Below are 20,457 nucleotides of genomic sequence, written 5' to 3'. Positions count from 1 at the left end.
ATTACTATTCAAAACTTAATAATAGTTATAACTTCATTGAAACACCAATTTTTAAAACTCAAAAAATTCATATAAAGTATTTTTGAAAAATATTTTTCCAACCACTAATCCGAAATTTCATAGATGCATACTCTCATAAATTCATTTCATAAGTTAAGGATAATCAATCTCACATGTATGGTATATGAAGACCTGATCTAAACTCGTGAGAGAATAAAAATAATCCTCTAAAGATTATAGTACATTTGCTAAGAAGAGGAATGCAGTTAATAATCAAGATCGTGAACTATATTCATCGCAAAACAAATAAGATATACAAACAAAAGAATCTAAAAATATTGCATTTTTTAGGAAGTCCTATGAATTCACATACTTAAGTGGATTTTCAGTTGCAAACTACATGACCTCTAAAATCCAAACAAACCCTCCAAATATGGATAACATGAGACAAAAAAACAAATTCTTATAATATAATGAAGTATATAAGGGGGAAAAATATTAAGGACTTACAGATCTACGGATCGACGGTTGTCACCAGTTGCCATTCCCCATCTACAGCTTCTTTCCATAACGTCACATTGTTAGTCCCCTCAGCAACAGCCAATATGTTTCCGGTGAGAGACCAAGAGACTCTCCAAACTGGAGACTTAAAATCATGTAACACCTTACCGTCCCACTGATCCCCATCCTTTACGACGGTCCATATAATAACTTTCCCGTCCTGAGATGCACTTGCGATAGTCGATTTTGGGAGACCCAAGTTCGGGGCCCACGCAACGTCCCTTACCCAATCAGTGTGCATTTGAAGAGCCGGAAAGCAATCCATCTTCCAGCTTCCGTTATAGAGCTTCCACACTTTTACGGTATTGTCACAACCGCCTGAGCAGAGCTTCTGAACAGGGTCGAGTAAACCAGAACCGACAAGAGCACCGGGGGCAGTCGATGGAGCCCAAGAGACTGAAGTTACCCCAACCGGGTGAGCTTGACCAATCTTGGCTACATCCCAACTGCCATCAGCTTGTGCAGTGTAAACGGAAATATCTCCGTCGGAAGAACCACAAGCTAAACAAAGACCAACTTCATGAGGCGCCCAAGCAATAGAATTAACAGATGATTTATGGTTATCAAAAACATGAGCCTGAGTCCATTCATTCTGATTACTCTCCTTCCAAATTATAATACGACCATCGTAAGAACAAGAAGCAAGCAAAGACCCAAACTTCGGGTGAGCCCAAGCTAATTGCCAAACAGGTCCGAGATGACCGGTTAGTTTAGCAAGTTGATGAGAGGTATTGTTACCAACTCCACTAATTCTAATCGAGTGGTCTGATGAGGCTGTTGCAATGCGCTTACCATAGTAATCCATCACCGCATCATGAATTGTATCCTCGTGACCAGTCTCAATCTTTTGGGAAGGCATTTTCTCAATTTATCAAAAGAAACTATTCCTTTCGCCTACCAATCAATAAACTAAAAATTTATTTCTTGTCCATCAACCATGATGATAAAGCTAAAGCTTCTCACAATTAAAAAGCAGGCGAAATTTGACATAATAAGCATCAATTGACAATTTGGATACAAGTATTCATAAGCTTCTTGGTCAATCAACAAAAATAAATTTAACTAGCACAACAGAACAACAAGGGACATCACGAAAACAACATGCAACAGCTGATTATTACAATGCAAAATCTGTAGAGAGCGAGCACAAGAACCCGCAACAAAAGAGATGTAACATCATTTACTAACTATTTTTTATTATATGATCGTTATTAACACTACAGTTCATAATGTCCGCTACGAGAAATTCCAAATCCAAATGACCTGCTAGAAGCAGGGAGAACATCCAAAAAAAAAAGAATATTATGGTGCAACTAATCAACATACTAACCATGAAACTAATTAAATGACAATTAGCATGTAATTGGAAGGCAAGAATTCCATCAAAAAGGGTGAAGTTAAAATATACTTACAGATTAGATTAGATTAGATTAGATTAGATTAGATTACACATACAGTGTAGCTATACTGCAAATTGCAAAATCTCTGGAGTTAGGGTCCCAACGGCTAAAACACTGTTACCACTCATTTAACTAATTTCTTAGCTAAAAAAACAAAATTAGATCTGAATTTTTTTAACCAAAACCAAGTGTCATATTAAATTTCGAACCTAGTCGTCCATTTTAATTAGCCAAATCAAAGAACAAATCAAACCCAAAAATCAATAGAACAACAAAGATATGATTCTCACCAAATCAAACCACTGGCAACAAAGACGGCGACAGCGGGAAGCAGAGACGGCAGCGACGGAGGCGGGCGGAGTGAATTGAAGAGAAAATTGTTTTTGTTTGTGTTTTGAGTTTATGTTTTGTTGAAAATATGTTATGATTTCTTTTCTTTTGCCCAAGAAAAATTACTGGTTAAGTTTCATTAACAGTCCCCGAACATTTTTCTCTTTTCACAACCATCCCTACACTTTAATTAGTATCTCAACCGTCTCCAAACTTCTATTTAATAGTCTAACTGTCCTTGCCGTCTGTTTTTTATTAACACTAATAATATTGATATAGTGATTAGTCAAATATAAATTACCAAATATATTAGTTTATCTTATAATGTTGTAAACTTACAGTTTAGCAATTAATTTTAAAATAATATTTTTAATAAAGCATTTTTATTATTTACTATTGAGTTACATTAAATTTTATTAATTAAATATTATCAAATTGTAAAATACAATTATGCACACACACATTTATAGTAAAATGTAATACACACACGGTCACAAATACATTTATTATAATACTCATGAGCTTCCAACTTAAATAAAACACTCATTTATTTAATTTTTTAAAAAATGTTATTAAAAGATGATTCTAATTACTTTCCCAACTAATCTCACTAAGCAAACCCAATTGATTATGATCCTAAGCAACAGTGGAAGATCCGCTAGAAGAAGATGTGGAAAAAGGGAGTAAGAGGAATGGACAATCTCACTAAAGAAAATTAAGCAACAGTGGAAGATTTTCATGCCGTTATCATCCGACCATATAATGGTAACTGTTTTCTTCAATATATTTTGAAGATTAAGCTTTTATAAATTTTTGAAATCTCAGCAATTATATGAATTATAAATAATGAATTCAAAACTATATAAGTTTTCATTTTTTAAAAATCACCAATTTGTATCCTACATACAAAATAGAAATCGAAATTTCAATTTGTTACGGTCATAAAAAATATTAGACTGTTGAACTAAATTTGTGTTAATTAGTTTTTCTTTCTCTGATTTCTATTTATTTTTTGAATCTTCTAATTTCAATTTTTTTTCCAAATAGTGGTGTATCCAGTTTCTTCATGCATTTTATTATCATACGAGCAAGCATTAACAATTCATAACATAACTAATTTTAAGAAAAACTTCAAGTGGCCATCCATTTAAAATAAGCATTTTTAATATTGTTCTATGATGGAATTGTGTGTTGGTTTGGAAGATCACAAATATCAATTTCGATATTGAATGCTTCTGCTATAAAATAAGGCATGCTTCCGTTTTTACTGTTTTTTCGCCATGAATGACTTTGGTTAATTTAGTCTTTCATGGAATTGGTATTTATACAAATATTAACAATTGACAGAAGAAGATTATGTGGTTTGTTTCAAAATTGGTATTTCTTCAACAATTAGAATAAATAATGGTATTTTTGTCAATTTTCAGAACTCTTGAAAGCCAATATAAAAGTCATATCTCCGAACTCCTTCAAATGTATCGTTAATTGGCAATGCCGGATTAGCTATAATCTGTTTAATTTTAGTACTGTTACCCCTGCATTTCTTGTTTGATCAATTCCATCATTTTATATACTGTTTTTTAGAAACCGCTTTTTCTCTTCATTTTTTTCTGTTTTTATCTTTTACTTACTTTTTGCTAAATTAGTAAATGCTTTTATTTCATCATTTTTTAATTCCTATCTTCAATTTTTTTCTCTCATGCTTCTGGTTCTGAATTTTATCTTCCATTTTTTAAAAAAAAGTAACATTTTAATTGACTTATATATTATTTTTTTTGTTTTTAAAAAATTTGAAAATTATCAAATTGTCCATATATTTTTTAAAAATATTTGTATACTTATATATTATTTTTTACTCTATTTAGATTTCATTAATTATACATAAAATTTGTCATATCAATTTGTGAAGTTAAAGTACTCATTGTGAGGTTAAAGTACTCCTTGTGAGGTTTCATACTCCTTGTGAGGATATTGTACTCCGTGTGAGGTTAAAGTACGTTGATGAAGACCTCTACTGCAATGTTCAAGATAAGTTCTGATGCAATTATAATATAGTAACACTTATTGATATGATTTGAATGAAAATTTTGAGTTTTATCACTTATTGTAGTTTTTAGTGTCTTTCAGGAATAATATCACCCGAAGTTGCGAAGACACTGAAATAAGTCGAGAAAGATATTCTATCAATAATAGAAGTCATAATTTTATACCGTTCGCTTACTTTGCATATGTTAAGCGAATGTGTACTTGGATGGCCCATGAAGTGGCTAAAAAGTCCTTAAAGCCTCCTTTTTAGGAGTTATTATTGTAATATTTGTTATCTAGTTCTCACAAACATTATGTACTTCTATTTACCGAAATTAATACAATTGTTGCTTTGCCGAAAAAAAAAATTACTTTCCCAACTTGGATAAAATACTCATAATAAATGAGCATTCTAATGAGTTCTAACTAATTTACTCCTGGAATATTATAAAAGATTTTATCAAATTTGAATCTTTTTTGATATTCTTTCTATTAATATTTAAAATTAAATTATTATATATATAAATATTAACTTGATTACGCGCAAATGCGCGAGCTTACAATTAGTTTGGTTATTATTTTGGTTTTCCGTTCAGTGTAGTTCGATACGATTCGATTCGATTCTTATATCTATACACCTATCTACGATTTAAAACCGTATCAATTAAACTTTTGGTTTGATCAAATTTGGAAAAAAAGTTAACGGTCTAAGAATATTTTTAATTTAATTTTCAGCTCGAGTTTGAAAGTTTTAATTTTAAATATTTCTTTATGGTCATGTTTGGGGAAATTTTTATAAATAATATAGCTCGAGTTTGAACATTTTATTTTTAAATATTTTTAATTTAATTTTTAGCTCTACCTTGTTATGGAAATGCTTTATTCTTATTTTTAAACGTTTGTGGTTTGAATTTTTTATAAAATAATAATTAATTTTTTATAAAATAATTATTAATTTTTTGAAAAAACATCCACAGATTTTCTTAAACACCAATTTTCAAAGTAGTTTCCCCAATGATCTTTTGGCCACTACGCCAAGGGTGGCATAAAATCCAAAAGATTTTAGGTTCCAACTTTGGAGAAGACAGCCTTAAAATTTAAATAAGTTATTTAAAAATAGAAACGTTTGATAATGAAAACTACAAACTACATTGTCTGCAATTTCGTTCCATTGAAAATGACGAGACTAGTAACAATAGCTAAATTGCAACTAATGTAAATATTATAAACTGTAATTTGCTCATTATTTCCTTGCAATTCTTCCATCTTTAAAAAGAAAAGAAATTCTTTATCAAAAAAAAAATCAAATGAGTTTTAGAAAAAAATGAAAAACTCTCCAATAATGCCGAAATTTCTTAACTAACCCGAATCTTCATCGTCCTGTGTATTGAATTTTTTCTACAACTCGAGTAAATCTTATACTAATGTTGTGTATAAAAAATCAGTTCAAGGATAATAGACCCTTTCCAAGAAATTCTGCAAACAAAAATCCATTCTCTTTTCCAATCAAGATCGCGAATTACTCATTGCAAAATAATTAAGATACATAGACAAATGAACCTCAAAATTTTGCAATTTTATACTCTCGTTATTCCAATTACAGAAAATTGCACTCTGATCACATAATTGTAGCCATAGCTGTAGGTAGTTCTCAGAAGTGAAAATTTTCCTATAAACTCATTATTATTTCACATAAGCTGTGATCCAAAATTACATTTGATTTTCCCACATAGGGAAATCCGTATATATTACAAAATATACAACCCTAATTAGTCAACTCTAATCCAATTTACATCACTCATGCAGCGAACCAATAATATTGGGGGAAAAATAAATAAGAGCAGGACTTATATACCTGAAACCGAAAAATGGCTATACGAATCTGCATACCGTCTCATTCTATCTTTTCTAATACTTCCAATCTATTTTTCCTCTTCCAACCTTTCATTGTTGCAACAAGGTTGACCAATCCAATGACTTGATTTTTGGTGTATTCCTGCAAGGAAACGATTATTCAACATTAATAAGACGAGCTGACCAATCGGGTTATTGGATACATAATATTTCAATAGGGAGGAGCGGATATCTTACTGGATGAGCACGGGCCCAATGCACATACTCGGTTTCCGGAAGGTAGTAAGCCTGTGCCGGTTTGAGAAATAATGAGAATTTTCAACCAATCACAAATAAAAGAAAATTGTCTCCTATTTTCATCAGATTCAATACTTCAAGTAATAAGTCCAAACAAATAATTGAACGAAATATCAGAGTTAATAAGATGTTAGAATCTTTGGCAAAAAAAAAAGAAATTAGAATCACATCAATCAACCTAAACCGAAAATCTAATTCCTGCTTTAATAATCAAGAAGAGAATAATTCTTACTCCTAGAAGATCAAGGGATAATTTCTAGAGTTATTTACATGTAAATTTACTCGTTTTTGCAATTCAATCATGTTCAATAACAATTGGTAAATATATACATCAACTACCGTTTTTTGGTAAATCGATACACCGATTGAAAATCCGATGAAAAATGATGGAGCAGAAGCCAAATTTTAAAATGGTGCGTTTTGATGTGAATGACGTGGCCAACTCCGGCTTATGCGTCATCATTTATCACCGGATTTTCAATCGAAATATCAATTTTCCAAGAAACAGTAGTTGGTTGTATCTGCTGACTATTAATTATTTTCTTTAGATTCCGAAGTGGAAAAAGAAAACAAAAAAAATTAAATATAACATTAGTCTCACCATTTACATGTCTTAAAAACAATTTCATCTTAATTAAAGCCCACTCTTACCTTGATGAAAGTTTCAACTATTTGTAACTTTGGCTTCACGTTTACAGGGACAAAATGTTGAAGGCCATTGATCAAAACCTGAAAGCAAAATACAAGCTGCAAGATAAGTAAGGGAATAAGGAATCACAAAACAGGAAAACTCGGTTCACCATGGAAAAGAAAAAGGAAAACCTGAAGATCCAATGACATGAGAGCTCGGCCTTCATCCGTACACCTTTTCACCCGTGATAGACCTTCAACGAGAGTTTCAACCACAATCTCTAAGCCATACTCTAAGAGAAGGTCTTGAATCTAAGAAGTAGGAACAAAATAACATAGCCCAAACAAGTTAATTCATTACAATATAGCCATATTGATAAGTCGAGGCAAAATGATTTTTACATCCATAATTTTCACCATTTTATTAACATATCCTAGAAAAAAATTGGACAATCAGATCCGTAAATTTTGCAAATTGGAATATTGGAATGTATCTAGTCTGACGTGGAGTGCTTACGTGAAGCTACTCTTTCCTAGCTTGGATATAATTGTTCCAATTTGCAAAACTAATGAACCACATCGTCCAATTTTTTTTAGGAATATATTTGACAAATTGGTTAAAGTTATGGGTTTAAAAAAATCATTTTGTTACAAGTCCAAAAGACTTTCTTCCTTGTGTCCAACTTGAACACTAACTATTAACATCGAGCACAGCTCAAGTCCCATACTTTTTCCCCAAAAAGGAAAAAAAATTCTATTTGCATTCTTATTTGAACAATCCAGATGATTATGCGTGTTTTATTGTGCCATGAAAAGGATCGGGAATTTGAAGTACAGGAACCATTAAATGCATGAATCAAAATATTTGTCTACATTATAGTGAAGCTTATTTAGCAAAACATCATGTAAAATTTAGGTATACTTTCCAGGAACCTGACATCAGCTTCCCATAAAGCAGAATGGTAGAACAGCATAAGCATGCTAATGGGTCGTCAAATGACCCAAAGACATTTGTCATAGAGATCGAAATTATTCAAATTCAGCCACCAAAAGCCAGGAGTCGCATGTTTTATTTATCAACCTATTTAGAAATGCATGCATATATCTGAACTTTCACGCAGTCACATAATTAAGAAAAGTGCAAAATCTGTGGATGACAATACAATGAAAATGACAGCGCAATAATGTACTGTGAGCTTCTAGTGCAAATCCAGCATTCAAAGTTTTCAAGGAGAAAGCCTGACAGCGCAGTACTAATCAATACCTCCTTCTGAATTCCTCCATGGGCAAGCCTCGTTTTGTAGTGCTTAAATTCTCCCAACAACAAATCAATGTATCTGCAAAAATATGTCGGAGCTTGTTAAATGGAAGGACTAGAAGATCTTCCATAGCAAACTAATTTGCTAACTTGCTTTGCAACTAGAAAGAACTAGGGAAGTAAATTAGAGAAACACAATCCACCAATATCAATGTTGATTGACATGGAAAGACCATGAACACACTAACGTAAGTATATACCAGCATTAAATAGATGTGGTACAAATTGGGTTTTAAGCCAAGAAAAAGCATAAGAAAGGTAACAAGTACCAACAAAGGGATCATCAGATAATGGTCATGAACAATCATTTAACAAGATCTTGGCCCAAAGTTTAGTGTAACCACAAATGAAAACAAACATAAAAAATCAAATTGTGCCTGACAATTTGAGGCACCGAAGTATTGCTCAAAATGGAGTAATGGACACCTTAAAAAACTTATCATGGCAAGAGATACATGTACTAAAAGATAAAAGCATGACAGCCTATAAAGCATAGTTCATCCAGCAGCTTGATTTTGTTGCTTTTAAAGAACAAATGTAAAACAATAAAGTTTTTGATATGTGAAATCATCTGATGGTGAACATTTCAATCTCATCAAGGTCAATTTTAATGTAAAACAGCAAGTGTAAGACAATAAAAAAATTGAAGTACTGAAACAAACCCATTATGCTCCATCCCAAGCTCTTTCACTTCCCATTTAGCATTAGCAATCCGGTCAACATACCTGCAAAGTATGCTTCCTTATTAATGACAGGTAAAAACTCAAAATGATCTCGATAACAATAAGAATAGCCCAGGAAATATGTAATACAATTTCACTTCATCCAAAAAATCATCAAACAGGATGCAAAAAGTTGTCTTAGAAAAACCATATGATAGAGGACTTGACTTGCATTGTCAGGTCATGCTCAGTCTCTTAATAGTTAATGAAAAGCGTGTTTGACAATGCAGGTGCTAATTTTACATGCTATTGAATGAAAATATCACTTGGAAAAAGTCATTTGGAGGCCTTAAGCAGAACTGCAAAACAAATTAACCACCTACCACCAGAATTATTAACAGAAAAACTTGAAGAAGATAAAATATAGTAACAAGAGTTTTGAGAAGCGCACAAACTGAAAAAATAGAGCTAAAACAGACCAAAATTAAAATTTTATGGTCTTACCCATTAATGTGTAAGAGTAACTTTGCGGTTGTCCTATGTATGTGCTCTTTAAGATCTGGCACAGAATCCACCTGCGGAACATAACTTAAATATTAACCACACCACTACCATGATTAAGGAGTTATATGAAAACATTGTTCAGATAAGAAAACAACGACGTGCAGAAATACAGATAAAATCCAAACATCCAATCAAAAGCCTAACTGGGAAAGAGAAGGATTATGTTCATAATATGCTGTGGGACTCTTTCTTAGACACAAGACTAATTACAAGAACAAGAGTTTAGATAACTTTGCACCCTACATTCTAATGCATTACTTAGTTGATACTTGAAAACTGAAGGAATCCAGGAATAAAGTCTATTTAGAGAAATTTAATTGCAGATTCTCTTTTCCTACATTAGTCTTCACACCATATATTGGGATCTCGAAGCATAGTGGCACAACCGTTGAGGTGAAATTGGGCCCAGAATTTTGTTGGACTTTTTCCCCTACCTCATTTAGGAGGAAAATGTAGTCACATTTCTGAGAGGTCATAATTTTTTAACATGATCATGAAGTACTTCAGTAGTAATACTTAACTATTTTTGGGCCTGTAAAGGGTTTTGTTTTTTATAATCTTCTGTGACATTACATAAAGTTAGAGCACCTATCCAAGGAATCACATACTAATTTGCTCATCTGACCTGTGAAGTATGTTGAATTCTTATCCCTAGGAGGTCTTCCTCCACTAGCAGGTTTTTTCATAAAACTCCAGAATAATTACACAATAGACTGTCCACGCCAATCTTTCAAAAGGTCCCAGCTACTACTACTGACTCTTAATAGCAAACGAGGCAGTTATAAAAATGTACCAGGTGTGCATAGAAGTCCTCCACTATAGCAGGATTATTTTGGAGAAGCATTGACTGAAGGTGGGCTTTGGATCTGTGCATTAGTTGAGCAACGAGAGATATATTATCCGCAGCTGTGCATCTTTCCTGCAACATAATCGTCATATCAGTTATAGCAGTTAACAGGAAGCAGAATAGTGTATTCTGATTCAAGCTACCAAGACTACAAGAAGTAACCAATAGTCAATATCAAGAAGCTGATATGTGTTTGTTACACCATAAGTTACTTATATTCTATCAGTCTATCAAATCTGAAGCATCAAAGCGTCATATTTATGTCCAAGTGCTCTGAACTGAGTGACGACGTGCAAGAATCACAGTAATTCCATAATTGACTCATGAACATTACAAAAATGATATGTGTGAACTCACACATATCCCACTACTTGATCACTTTGACTACTAACCCCCAACCCTCTTGTTTTCTCTCAGGTACACGCCAGATATAGCATATCCAGTTCTCATTCATCACAAGAACTGATACAAATTATGTTCAGAAATTAAAAAGTTCTAAACAAGAAGAGTGGACAAAAACTTCTAAGAAGATAACACGAAAAGTTTTGTGCATTGTAAAAAACTCGATTGTTTTTTTTGGCTTAACAAAAACTGCATTTTGTGAAATGGAAACCCCTTTACACTGAAGGTTACTTCTAAAGGGTTTTTCTTTAAGTTATCATTTCATGGATCCCACCAGCAGCAACTGGCAACTCCATGTCTATCTGCTATAGATAGACATGATCATATCTAAAATGGGAAAATAATAGATTTAAAATCAGCCTTGCAAGAAATGATTTTGGCAGAACAATTCATGGTCTTTGTTTATCATCAGTATAATGAATGAAAAGCGGATATAAAATATCTTGCATGCTAAAAACACGAAAGTACCAACAGTTGCACCATACTAGGACAAATGGGAGGGGTGGATGGAAGTGGCTGTGCTACTTGCTTAAAAAGCAAAACCTTGATTAAAACATGTGGACCAAAGATTACTTAATCCTGGACCTCCTGCAACTCTTGCACGGGACACAATGCAAACAGAAATTACATAACCGCCTTAGTGGCATAATCAGAAAAAATATTTGATAATTAAAATTTTCCACAGATACCTTGAGACCGAAAGATGTAGCTGGTAGATGACTCTGAGGACTAGTTGGTGTTAAATCTGAATGCATATATGTAGTCAAAGACGAGGCTGAAGAGAAAAGTGATGTTGACTGGGATTTTATCCACTGGTCACAATCCTGTGATATTCTGGACAAGGCCGTCTTCAGCCGGTCTGAAGAACGTTGTAAACATTATGAGTCCATAGTGCAATAACATTAAAGCTACTTCATAAAACCAATGATTAGGATGCTATCAAACACTTACAATTGATAGAATCAGATAATAATTTGCCGTTTGAGTTAGGGTTTTGCTGACCAAATGTTTCAAACACATGGTAGAAATAAAGCTCAAACAACTGGCATATCCCCTGCAATAGTATACTGGATCAGGGAAAATAATTTAGAGAAAAAATGAAAGTATTGCCAAGACATAGATTCTGACCAAACAAAAAAGCCCATAAAAAATATACTCAACGAATATAACCATACCTTGAAAAATTCAACATTTACTATTTCCAGTTTCTGCATAAGCCTTGCATATTTATCCATCGATCTAACATGCATAAGTAAAGGTAAATACAATTTCAGAAACAGAAAAGAACGAAAAGTCATATCATAATGATTAGTAAAAGATGAACATTTCACCTCAGAAGACAAACAGATGATCCTGTTTGTGCAGTAATCTCATCATTTTTCCAACGTGCAGAATTAATTCTTGAATTATTTGGCTTTGAAATTCGACTTGGAAGTTGACTATCTTCATCAATGAAGTCAGCGAGTAAATCTTCATTTTCCTCTTCCGAAACAGGGCTTCCATTCATATGAATGACATCCCTACTTTTATGAGACACCATGTCACCATCATTTGTGTGTCCATCATATTCACCAGAAATAAATATACTATGTGGAGAAGAACAATGGGCTTCTTTAGAAGTGACCTTCAGTGAAAATGGGTTTCCGTTTTGGAGCCAACTTGTAAAACCACTCTTCTTGGAAATAGCATCAACTGAGTTTGATGATTTATCATTTTGAAGCAGTCTGACATTTTTAGAGTTACCATCAGACGGAACAATCAAGGGTGCTCCATCACCAACAAGCCCCGCAAAACTAATTACTTGCACTGTATCAGGTGGTAAATTCAGCCAAATTTCCTTTTCCAAAACCATTTTAAGCGCCTGAAAAAGAAAACAAGCAGTCGTTATTGTTCTTCCATATCCTTGAACCACTCAAGTATGTATTATAACTGAGATATAGAAAGATAACTTTTTTTTTTCAAGCAACTATTAATGCAGAGTACATATTACTCAGCAAATTCAATTGTTTAGAGTACATTATGCAAAACATTGGGGGCGAAGAGAGAGAGGGTGGGAAGATAGGAAAATTTCCAACTAGGGAATATTTAAAAGAAAGAATCTCATCATAAGAAATAGTGTAAAGAAAACTAAAAAATGTGTTACCCTGGTAATAACTTACATAAACATTTTGCCGATGAAATGCTGCAAAATAATTCTCACAAACAACCTTCAACTTCTGCCTGAACTCAACTGCTTCAACTCCACAAAAGGCTTCACCAGCCAGGATAAATACATTCAGATCTTCGTAGTTTTTTAAAAATTGATGAATGCTCGTTGAACCAACTACAGATGATGACAGCAAGACTGATACTCGACTCGTCGTAAGATGCCAAAGATTCTTCCGTCCTCTCTGAAGAGTTTGTGAAACAAAAGCTGTAGCATCTTTCCGCAGCTGATACCAAGGGGATCCACTGCTTGATGCTCCAGTACCATCATTCCTAGCCTCATCAACTTGATAATGAGAATCCGAATGGTTGGAATTTGAAGCTCCTATATGGTCCGCTGTAGACACAATAGCGATAGCTTCTTCAGAAAGCACTCTGTCCATAGATTGAGACAGAGAGCCATTAATTCCTTGAAGATCAGAAGAAATTCTTGCGACTGAATCATTTTGCTGGGTCTCTCCAGAACTTGGCAGATTGTCTCTTAGCTTCATAGTTGATCTTTGGTGTGCCCAATCCTGCCAAAGATGGAAAATGTTAATGCATATTTTTAAGAGAATATCTAGAAAAGAACATCTCAACCTGTGATAGACAGGTATATGTATATTATTTTCTTACTGAAAAGATAATTAACACGAGAATCATCTGTTTTTTTGCTAATGTTTTAGTTTTCAGTTTACTTTCTACTTCTACTGTCCAACCCATTAGCCAAATAGGTTCTGGATTAATTTGAGAACTCTTAAATAGATTGCTCAGATTTGATTGATGTATGAAATCTAGATTGTTAATGACATCATACTCTAATTAAATTACTTTAATAAAAAAAAACAATATTCTTATAAAATATGTCTAGTCAAAATGCAAACTAAAGTATTGAGTACATGTCAGAGGTGGCACCTTGGGGTACTAATGATAAGAGTCAGCAAAATATGGCATAATAACATGCACAAACTGATGTTGGACTACAAGTGTACCTTATTCTCCAGTTGCAAAATCATGATTTCATGATAGGAACACATCAACCTGAACAAGACAGCTAGTGTTCTCAACAAACACTGCCTGAACTTAGATTCAGGGATCTGAAGACACAGATCACTGTAGGTAAGTCTGAAATGAATAGAAACATGTTTTGAGCACATCAAAAGGTAGAGAGAATGTCATATATCCAGCACAGGGAAGTTAAAATAAGAAGAAACTACCTGCTATTCGGCATTTGTAATCCCTGGTCCTGCAGAAGTTAATTAGCCATCAAAAAGAATGTTCTTCATTAAGATTATAAAAAATACCACAGAATTTTAAGTTAAGTAAGGAAAAAAAAATTGTAGGAAAATGGCTTATGAACAAGATGCAACTTCAAGTTAAATCTGAGGTTACTTGAAGTTATATGTGCAGAAGAATATTTTGATGATGGCCTAAATGCCAGATCAGAAAGAAAGGAAGATATTTTGAATTAAAACTACTGATTCACCTAGTCAAATCTAATCTGATTTTACATTGTTATAAAATTTTACCTCTTGCACAATATTCTTCAGCACAGAGTGAGTTTCTGATAGAACTTCCTGCATGAAAAAACTTTGTATCTTTTCAGCCAGACCGGAGATGTCTCCAATTAATGCGTACGCGTCAACCACCTGTCAAGAATAATAACAACATATCATCATTATAGTTGAATTTGCAACTGAAATAAGTGATACTTTTGAATCTGTTTAATCAATTTGCAAGAGATGATGATATGTAATATTTAACATCGATAAAGTAACAGAGTATCCCAAGAAAAGATGAAACAGCATGAGCCTTAATATCAAAAAGAGAATCAGAAGTTTATCAAACTTCACATCCAACTCAAAATTCTGAAGCAAATGAGTGTTTTTAACAATGCAAAAGTAAATCATTAGTGTAAAAAAGAGGAAAAGAAAAAGAAAAATGAAGAGAGAACAGAAATTATGAAGAAGAAGCCAAACGATCTTCTCACTGGTGTAATTAACGATGCGCAGCCATAACTGGAAGAAAGAACATTCTCTAGAACCGTCTACTAACGATGTATATTGCTTATTTATGCAAGGTGTATGATGCAGATGTCATTGATTTTCTGGGATGATACAATTTTTTCTTGATTTTCTGGGATGATACAATTTTTTCTTGATTTTCTAGGCTAAAAGGGCACATACCACCCTATCATATTCCCGGAAACCCTATCCCAACAGCGGCAGAATTTCATCCCAGGGCTTTGCTTAAGTGCAAAGAGACTTTTAGAAATGATCAATTGTACCACCAGATTCACCTAATTAATGTTAGTAAAAAGTCCTCATCGAAAATGAGAGATGCTCATCCGTTAAGGCCAGTCTACCAAAACATTCATTTCAGCTACAAAGTAAGCTTAATGAAGACCAAGAAGAAACATAGAGCATACAGTTAACGATATCAACTTAAACATGCTTAAAAAATATTAATTTTCAAAAGAAAAAAAATTCTGCTAAAATTTGGAAACTGAAAAACAAAATAATCATCAAGTTCACGAGAAGATACAAATGTACTGACAGTTATGTAATTCTCCTCCTTAAACTCCTGGCATACTCCTAACAACAGTGAATCAAGTTTTTGTAGGGTTCTTCCCAACCAAACCTGTAAAAAAAATCACAAGAATTAAAAGAAAAGAACAAAAATAATTCCAATTGCAAATTTAATGTAACCATGAACAAAGGATAAGAAACAAATGCACAAAATTAATATCATCCAATACTGAAAAATAAGAGGACTACATGAATGCAGAAAAACAAATCTACTGGCAAAAGCATCACTACAATCAAAACATAGAAGCAAAAGTGATCATGTGATTAGAATAGTAATGCATATAAGTAGATTATCTACCTCTACTCCACGACCCATCTCTTGAATGGCTGAAAGCTCCGAAAAGCTATCTAATAACTGCAAATACTCGGATAGGACTTGAAATGCCTGAAAAGAAAATGAGAATTAATGGATATCTTCAAGAAGGAAACTGAGACTGTTACAATTGCTTATAAAGGGAGAAGGAAATCAGACAATTTAAAGGTCAAGCATGGTAAGAGACACCCTTAAATAAATAAAATAGGGGCGGAAATTAGCCCACCTTGCAATATTTTCCTTCTTCAACCAAGGAATCAAGTTCTGTTTGCATCTTCCATGCATGATGAAGATCAGATAATACTGGAAGCATATCCTGCAATTGGATACAACGACTAAAACCTATCAAACTGAATCTGTTTATCGATATGATGGGGAATAAATACTAAACGCTCAATACTTTTAAATGGTTACAGTAATCAACAAAAGGTATCAGCCAGTTTTCCCCAAATATTTTCCAAAAGAAAGGCAAAGTTTTATACTTGTGTCCACGCACGTCAAGAAAAAGAACATACCAAGAGAGCTTGTTTCTTTTTAGAATGAGAATTTACTATGAGGTCCCTCGAAACTTCATTCTTTGATGAAGTTAAATGCCTTCTTCCGTTCTGCAAACCACAGTGACAACTATAGTGGAAACCAGATCCAGCAAAGCAAGTAACAATCACGATGAAGATGACATTTACAAGGGCTTTATCAAACATAATTGAAAAGCAAACATTAAAAAAAAATATAATAAGATGGATTTCTTACAACAGACTCTTTAATCATTCAGTGAAGAGTCCGTGCAAATGCTTACCATGCAGATGACATTCGCAATCTTCAAGTCTTTCTCTAATTCCCTGACCAAATTCATCCCCTTCACTGGCCAATAGCAAGTATAAACATCTCATTCAAAAGTAAGGCTACATAATATGCTGAACTAATGGCATATTGGAAGACGTTGCAGTCAAAAGTATGAACATGTCATATCAATTTAGGAAATGAAACCCCACTTCTTGCCAACATAAGACGCACAGAGAGAGGGAAAAAAAAGGGAGAGATAGACTTCCTATTTGCACATGGATATTCTAAAATATCACATATTCATTGTTAAAAGAGCCAAAAGTAAAATAAAAACACTACTTTAATACAGAGTAAGTATCGAGCAATGCCTTAAATACCTCCAGGTAGTGAAAAAGTCATTCTATCTGATGTGTACAATTGCATAAGGCTTTCCCTACTTAGCTAACATCACTACTTGGAAAATTAAGAAATAATAGGGAAAAAGGATAATTATAAAAATTAAGACAAAATTAAAATGTGAAGTAGCAGCATATCAACTAACAGATTCATGTACAAACTGTAAATGGGTTAAATGAGCAGCAGGAAACGGAGAAAACGCAAATCTGGTTCATATAACCATGGGTCATTGCATAAATAATTCACAAGTCTATACAATGGATGGTAAATGCACTATCAACAATGACGTTTGTTCAACAGAATGTTCTTCATAATCATGGATGATAAATCATGCACGTAATAACTCACACAAATAAAAAGAAAAAAAAAATAGTTGATTATATCACAAAATTTCATAATAGCCAAAACAGATTTAATGAAGCCTACCCATCACTTCATGATGCTCCATAACTTGTTGGGATAAACGTTCCGATACTTTATCCAATTGAGCCAACCTAAGAGCAGCCTACAAAGAATCCAGATCAAATGAAGTCAGCCGCTTAGATTAATTTTTCAGGGAGAGGAATGCTTAATCGTGCTTCACCCGCCATGTCAAGAGCATGTCTATTCCTTTTCAAAAAAAAAACTTATCTTATTGTCAAAAACATAAAAAAGAGAATTTAAAGAGAGTATATGCCTTTATGGTTTATGGTAAATATATAAAAACGTATTCTAAAGATACAACTACAGAAAGAAAAAAATGAAAAGAAGCATGGGATAGTAACAGTATTTCATGTCATTTCCCCACAATAACCCGTTTATGCACCCTTACACGGCACATGATCAATATATAAGAGGAATTTTATAGTGTTAACATGCAGCAGATCTCCATGAAGAATTCAAATAACCCAACCTTGGCATCAAAATAATGAGTGCCAAAAGATGTAAAACAATGAATTGTCTTCAGTAGTAAAATACCTGTTTCTCAAAATGCTCCAGTTCATTTTCTTCAGATGGAATGTGCTCTAAGATGTGTCTAATTGGATCAAAATCCTGCATAAAGAACATATGTCTGTGTTTTAGTAAATCAAACACAAAAGAAAACTGCAGTGAAACAAGTAAAGAAGATCTGCATATGTGTGTATGAACATATACAAGTTATTATGGAAAACTTCTTGAGCTAAAATTGTTAAACTTATAAAATTGTACATTAAAATTGACAATCTAACATAAACAGTAGTATGCTTTATATTCAAGACACAGCTAGATCCATTTTTCAAGGCTGTTAATAAATTAGTAACAATGGTGGAGTATGTTATCATACTGCATACCCGTTCAGATTGTTTTACATTAATCCTACATCCTGAAGACATTGTTTTGTAGGCAGAAAACAACAAACCCAAACTACATACAGAAGTCATTGTTGTCTATATAGGCCAAAACCATCATTCCCTAATGTGATAGTACTATATAGTTGAGACTTAAGATTACAGGTAAGTTTTTATTCGAATACCATAATGTAGTGGGCATCTCTAATTCTTACGTATAATTTTCCTGAAATGGTTTCATTTCATATCCATATCAACGGGTAATTTAAGTTTATGAGCGCCAATGATTTCAATTTTGCCAAAACTCATTAAGTTTTTTCTTTCTCAGGTTAACACATAAAAGTGCATAAATAATAACATAATGAATGATCACCCTCTTTTAAGACTCGGATAGTTATGCAATGTTTGTTTGTGCATTACATGGAGATGCAGGACAACATAAAAAATTAACAGTGATGTCTTCCCTATAGTTCTTGCCATTAATATGTCAACGAGATGTTTCAACTTTTAAAAGGTTAAAAAAATGCAAGAAACAAAAAAAAAACAGAATAAAAAATTCAAATGGGTAAAAATATTCAAAAAATAAAAATATTAAAACCTCCTTATAGAAGTCCTGCTCTAGCTCCTCCACAACTTGACCTTGTGATCTACTTCCATATATCGATTGTAATTCTTCCGAACTTGACGGTAAACTGAATCGTTGATGAGGCGGCAATCCAGCAATAACACGCGCAACAGCAGCAGCTGCTGCTGCTCGAGCTGGAACCTAAATACACAATTTAAAATAAAACTTTTGATACACTAGTAACTAAATAAACTACTAAAATGATGCACAACGCATCAGCATTTTATTAATCTTTTCTTTCGCAGCATATCATAATATGTGCATTATACAATCTAAAATGAGCATAATTCAAGCTAAAATAACCTATTTTCATTGCAATTATCCTAGTACATACATAAAAAAAGCTAAAATTAAGATTTAAGAATCATTAATCATCTAAATAGCTGAAATTAAACCACATTCAATGAAAAGCAACTAAAATACAGCAGTAATTTTGTTATTTACCTCGGGACGATCAGAAATAGAAGGCAAAAGACCGAGGGATTTAGCAGAGCGAACGGAGCTTAAAATCTTTTCACCAACCCTGGACAAATCCATTCCGCCTCCTTGGAATAATAAAAAAGGCACCAAGAAGAAAACCCTAGAACTTTCAAATCCGCTACTGCCTACTTCACTTAAATCGCCATTCAGTAGAAACGGATTGCCAAAAACGCCGCCGAATGGGAACAGATTTGGCTGCATTTCAACTTGTAATCACGAGATCACCACGCTCATCCACCATTTTTACAATGCCTTAATTTTGTGTTTTGATAGAAACGGCAGCGTTTTAAATCTGTTTTCTGAGATCTGATCGTTTGTTAGTTTATGAGATCGGGGAAGTAAAAAGAAAACTGTTTTCTTTTGCTGGTGTTGGAGATGTGTTCTGGTGGAATTTTTTACTTGGAGCTGTCACTAACTTGACTTAAAAAAAAAAACAACATAAAAAAAATGACCTAATCACCAAAAACACCCTCTATCTTTTAGCCTTTTGTCGATTATACTCCTATCATGCAATTTTGTCCAATGCACTTAAATTCACACCTTTAGTCTCCAATTCCATCCTTAAAACTAAATTGGCCGTTTTTCACCTAAAAATACTTGGAGCTGTCACTCACTTGACTTAAAAAATAAAAACAACATAAAAAAATTAGGATTATTTTGCACATTAAATCTCAATGTCTTAGGTTTGGGATTTAATTTTATTTTTTAAAATGTTGCATCTAGTAATCTTGAAATTTTAAATTACTTTTTGTTTATGATGTCGTTTTATATAACATTGCACCGTTTTTTTACACATTTTTAGCTTTATTTTTTATGAAATCGACTATAGGTTACACAATATAAAAGCACGCAAAATTAAAATGTACGATACGATGTTTTAAATAACGGAAT

The 20,457-nt window shown here is 33.2% G+C and overlaps 2 protein-coding genes across 3 annotated transcripts; both read right to left on the bottom strand.

Annotated features, from left to right (window-relative positions):
* Window positions 1-266: 266 nt before the first annotated feature.
* Window positions 267-2,382, bottom strand: LOC126685193 (protein transport protein SEC13 homolog B-like). The gene is made up of 2 exons (XM_050379541.2): window positions 2,252-2,382; window positions 267-1,455 (listed from the first exon to the last, which is right to left on the bottom strand). Exon 2 carries the CDS (start codon window positions 1,418-1,420, stop codon window positions 515-517), a length of 906 nt encoding a protein of 301 aa, XP_050235498.1. The 5' UTR covers window positions 1,421-1,455; window positions 2,252-2,382; the 3' UTR covers window positions 267-514.
* Window positions 2,383-5,964: 3,582 nt separating this feature from the next.
* Window positions 5,965-19,974, bottom strand: LOC126688282 (uncharacterized). Of its 2 annotated transcripts, XM_050382923.2 has the most exons (25): window positions 19,531-19,974; window positions 19,060-19,227; window positions 18,112-18,186; window positions 17,581-17,659; window positions 16,772-16,836; window positions 16,491-16,580; window positions 16,202-16,291; window positions 15,961-16,047; window positions 15,631-15,714; window positions 14,604-14,723; window positions 14,292-14,320; window positions 14,067-14,199; window positions 13,050-13,610; window positions 12,222-12,751; window positions 12,066-12,129; window positions 11,842-11,944; window positions 11,580-11,749; window positions 10,435-10,560; window positions 9,582-9,652; window positions 9,078-9,140; window positions 8,362-8,434; window positions 7,290-7,409; window positions 7,119-7,196; window positions 6,408-6,458; window positions 5,965-6,312 (listed from the first exon to the last, which is right to left on the bottom strand). In XM_050382923.2, exons 1-25 carry the CDS (start codon window positions 19,765-19,767, stop codon window positions 6,211-6,213), a joined length of 3,369 nt encoding a protein of 1,122 aa, XP_050238880.1. In that variant the 5' UTR covers window positions 19,768-19,974; the 3' UTR covers window positions 5,965-6,210. The 2 variants fall into 2 exon arrangements, with proteins under 2 accessions (XP_050238880.1, XP_050238888.1); XM_050382931.2 differs by lacking the exons at window positions 18,112-18,186; window positions 19,060-19,227; window positions 19,531-19,974 and having other exon boundaries at window positions 16,772-16,831; window positions 17,581-17,661.
* Between the last annotated feature and the right edge of the window lie 483 nt (window positions 19,975-20,457).

Source organism: Mercurialis annua, linkage group LG1-X, assembly GCF_937616625.2.
Source record: "Mercurialis annua linkage group LG1-X, ddMerAnnu1.2, whole genome shotgun sequence".
NCBI classification, from domain to species: domain Eukaryota; kingdom Viridiplantae; phylum Streptophyta; class Magnoliopsida; order Malpighiales; family Euphorbiaceae; genus Mercurialis; species Mercurialis annua.
The sequence above is the reverse complement of the archived record's forward strand: the minus strand, read 5'-3'. Positions and strand labels throughout refer to the sequence as shown.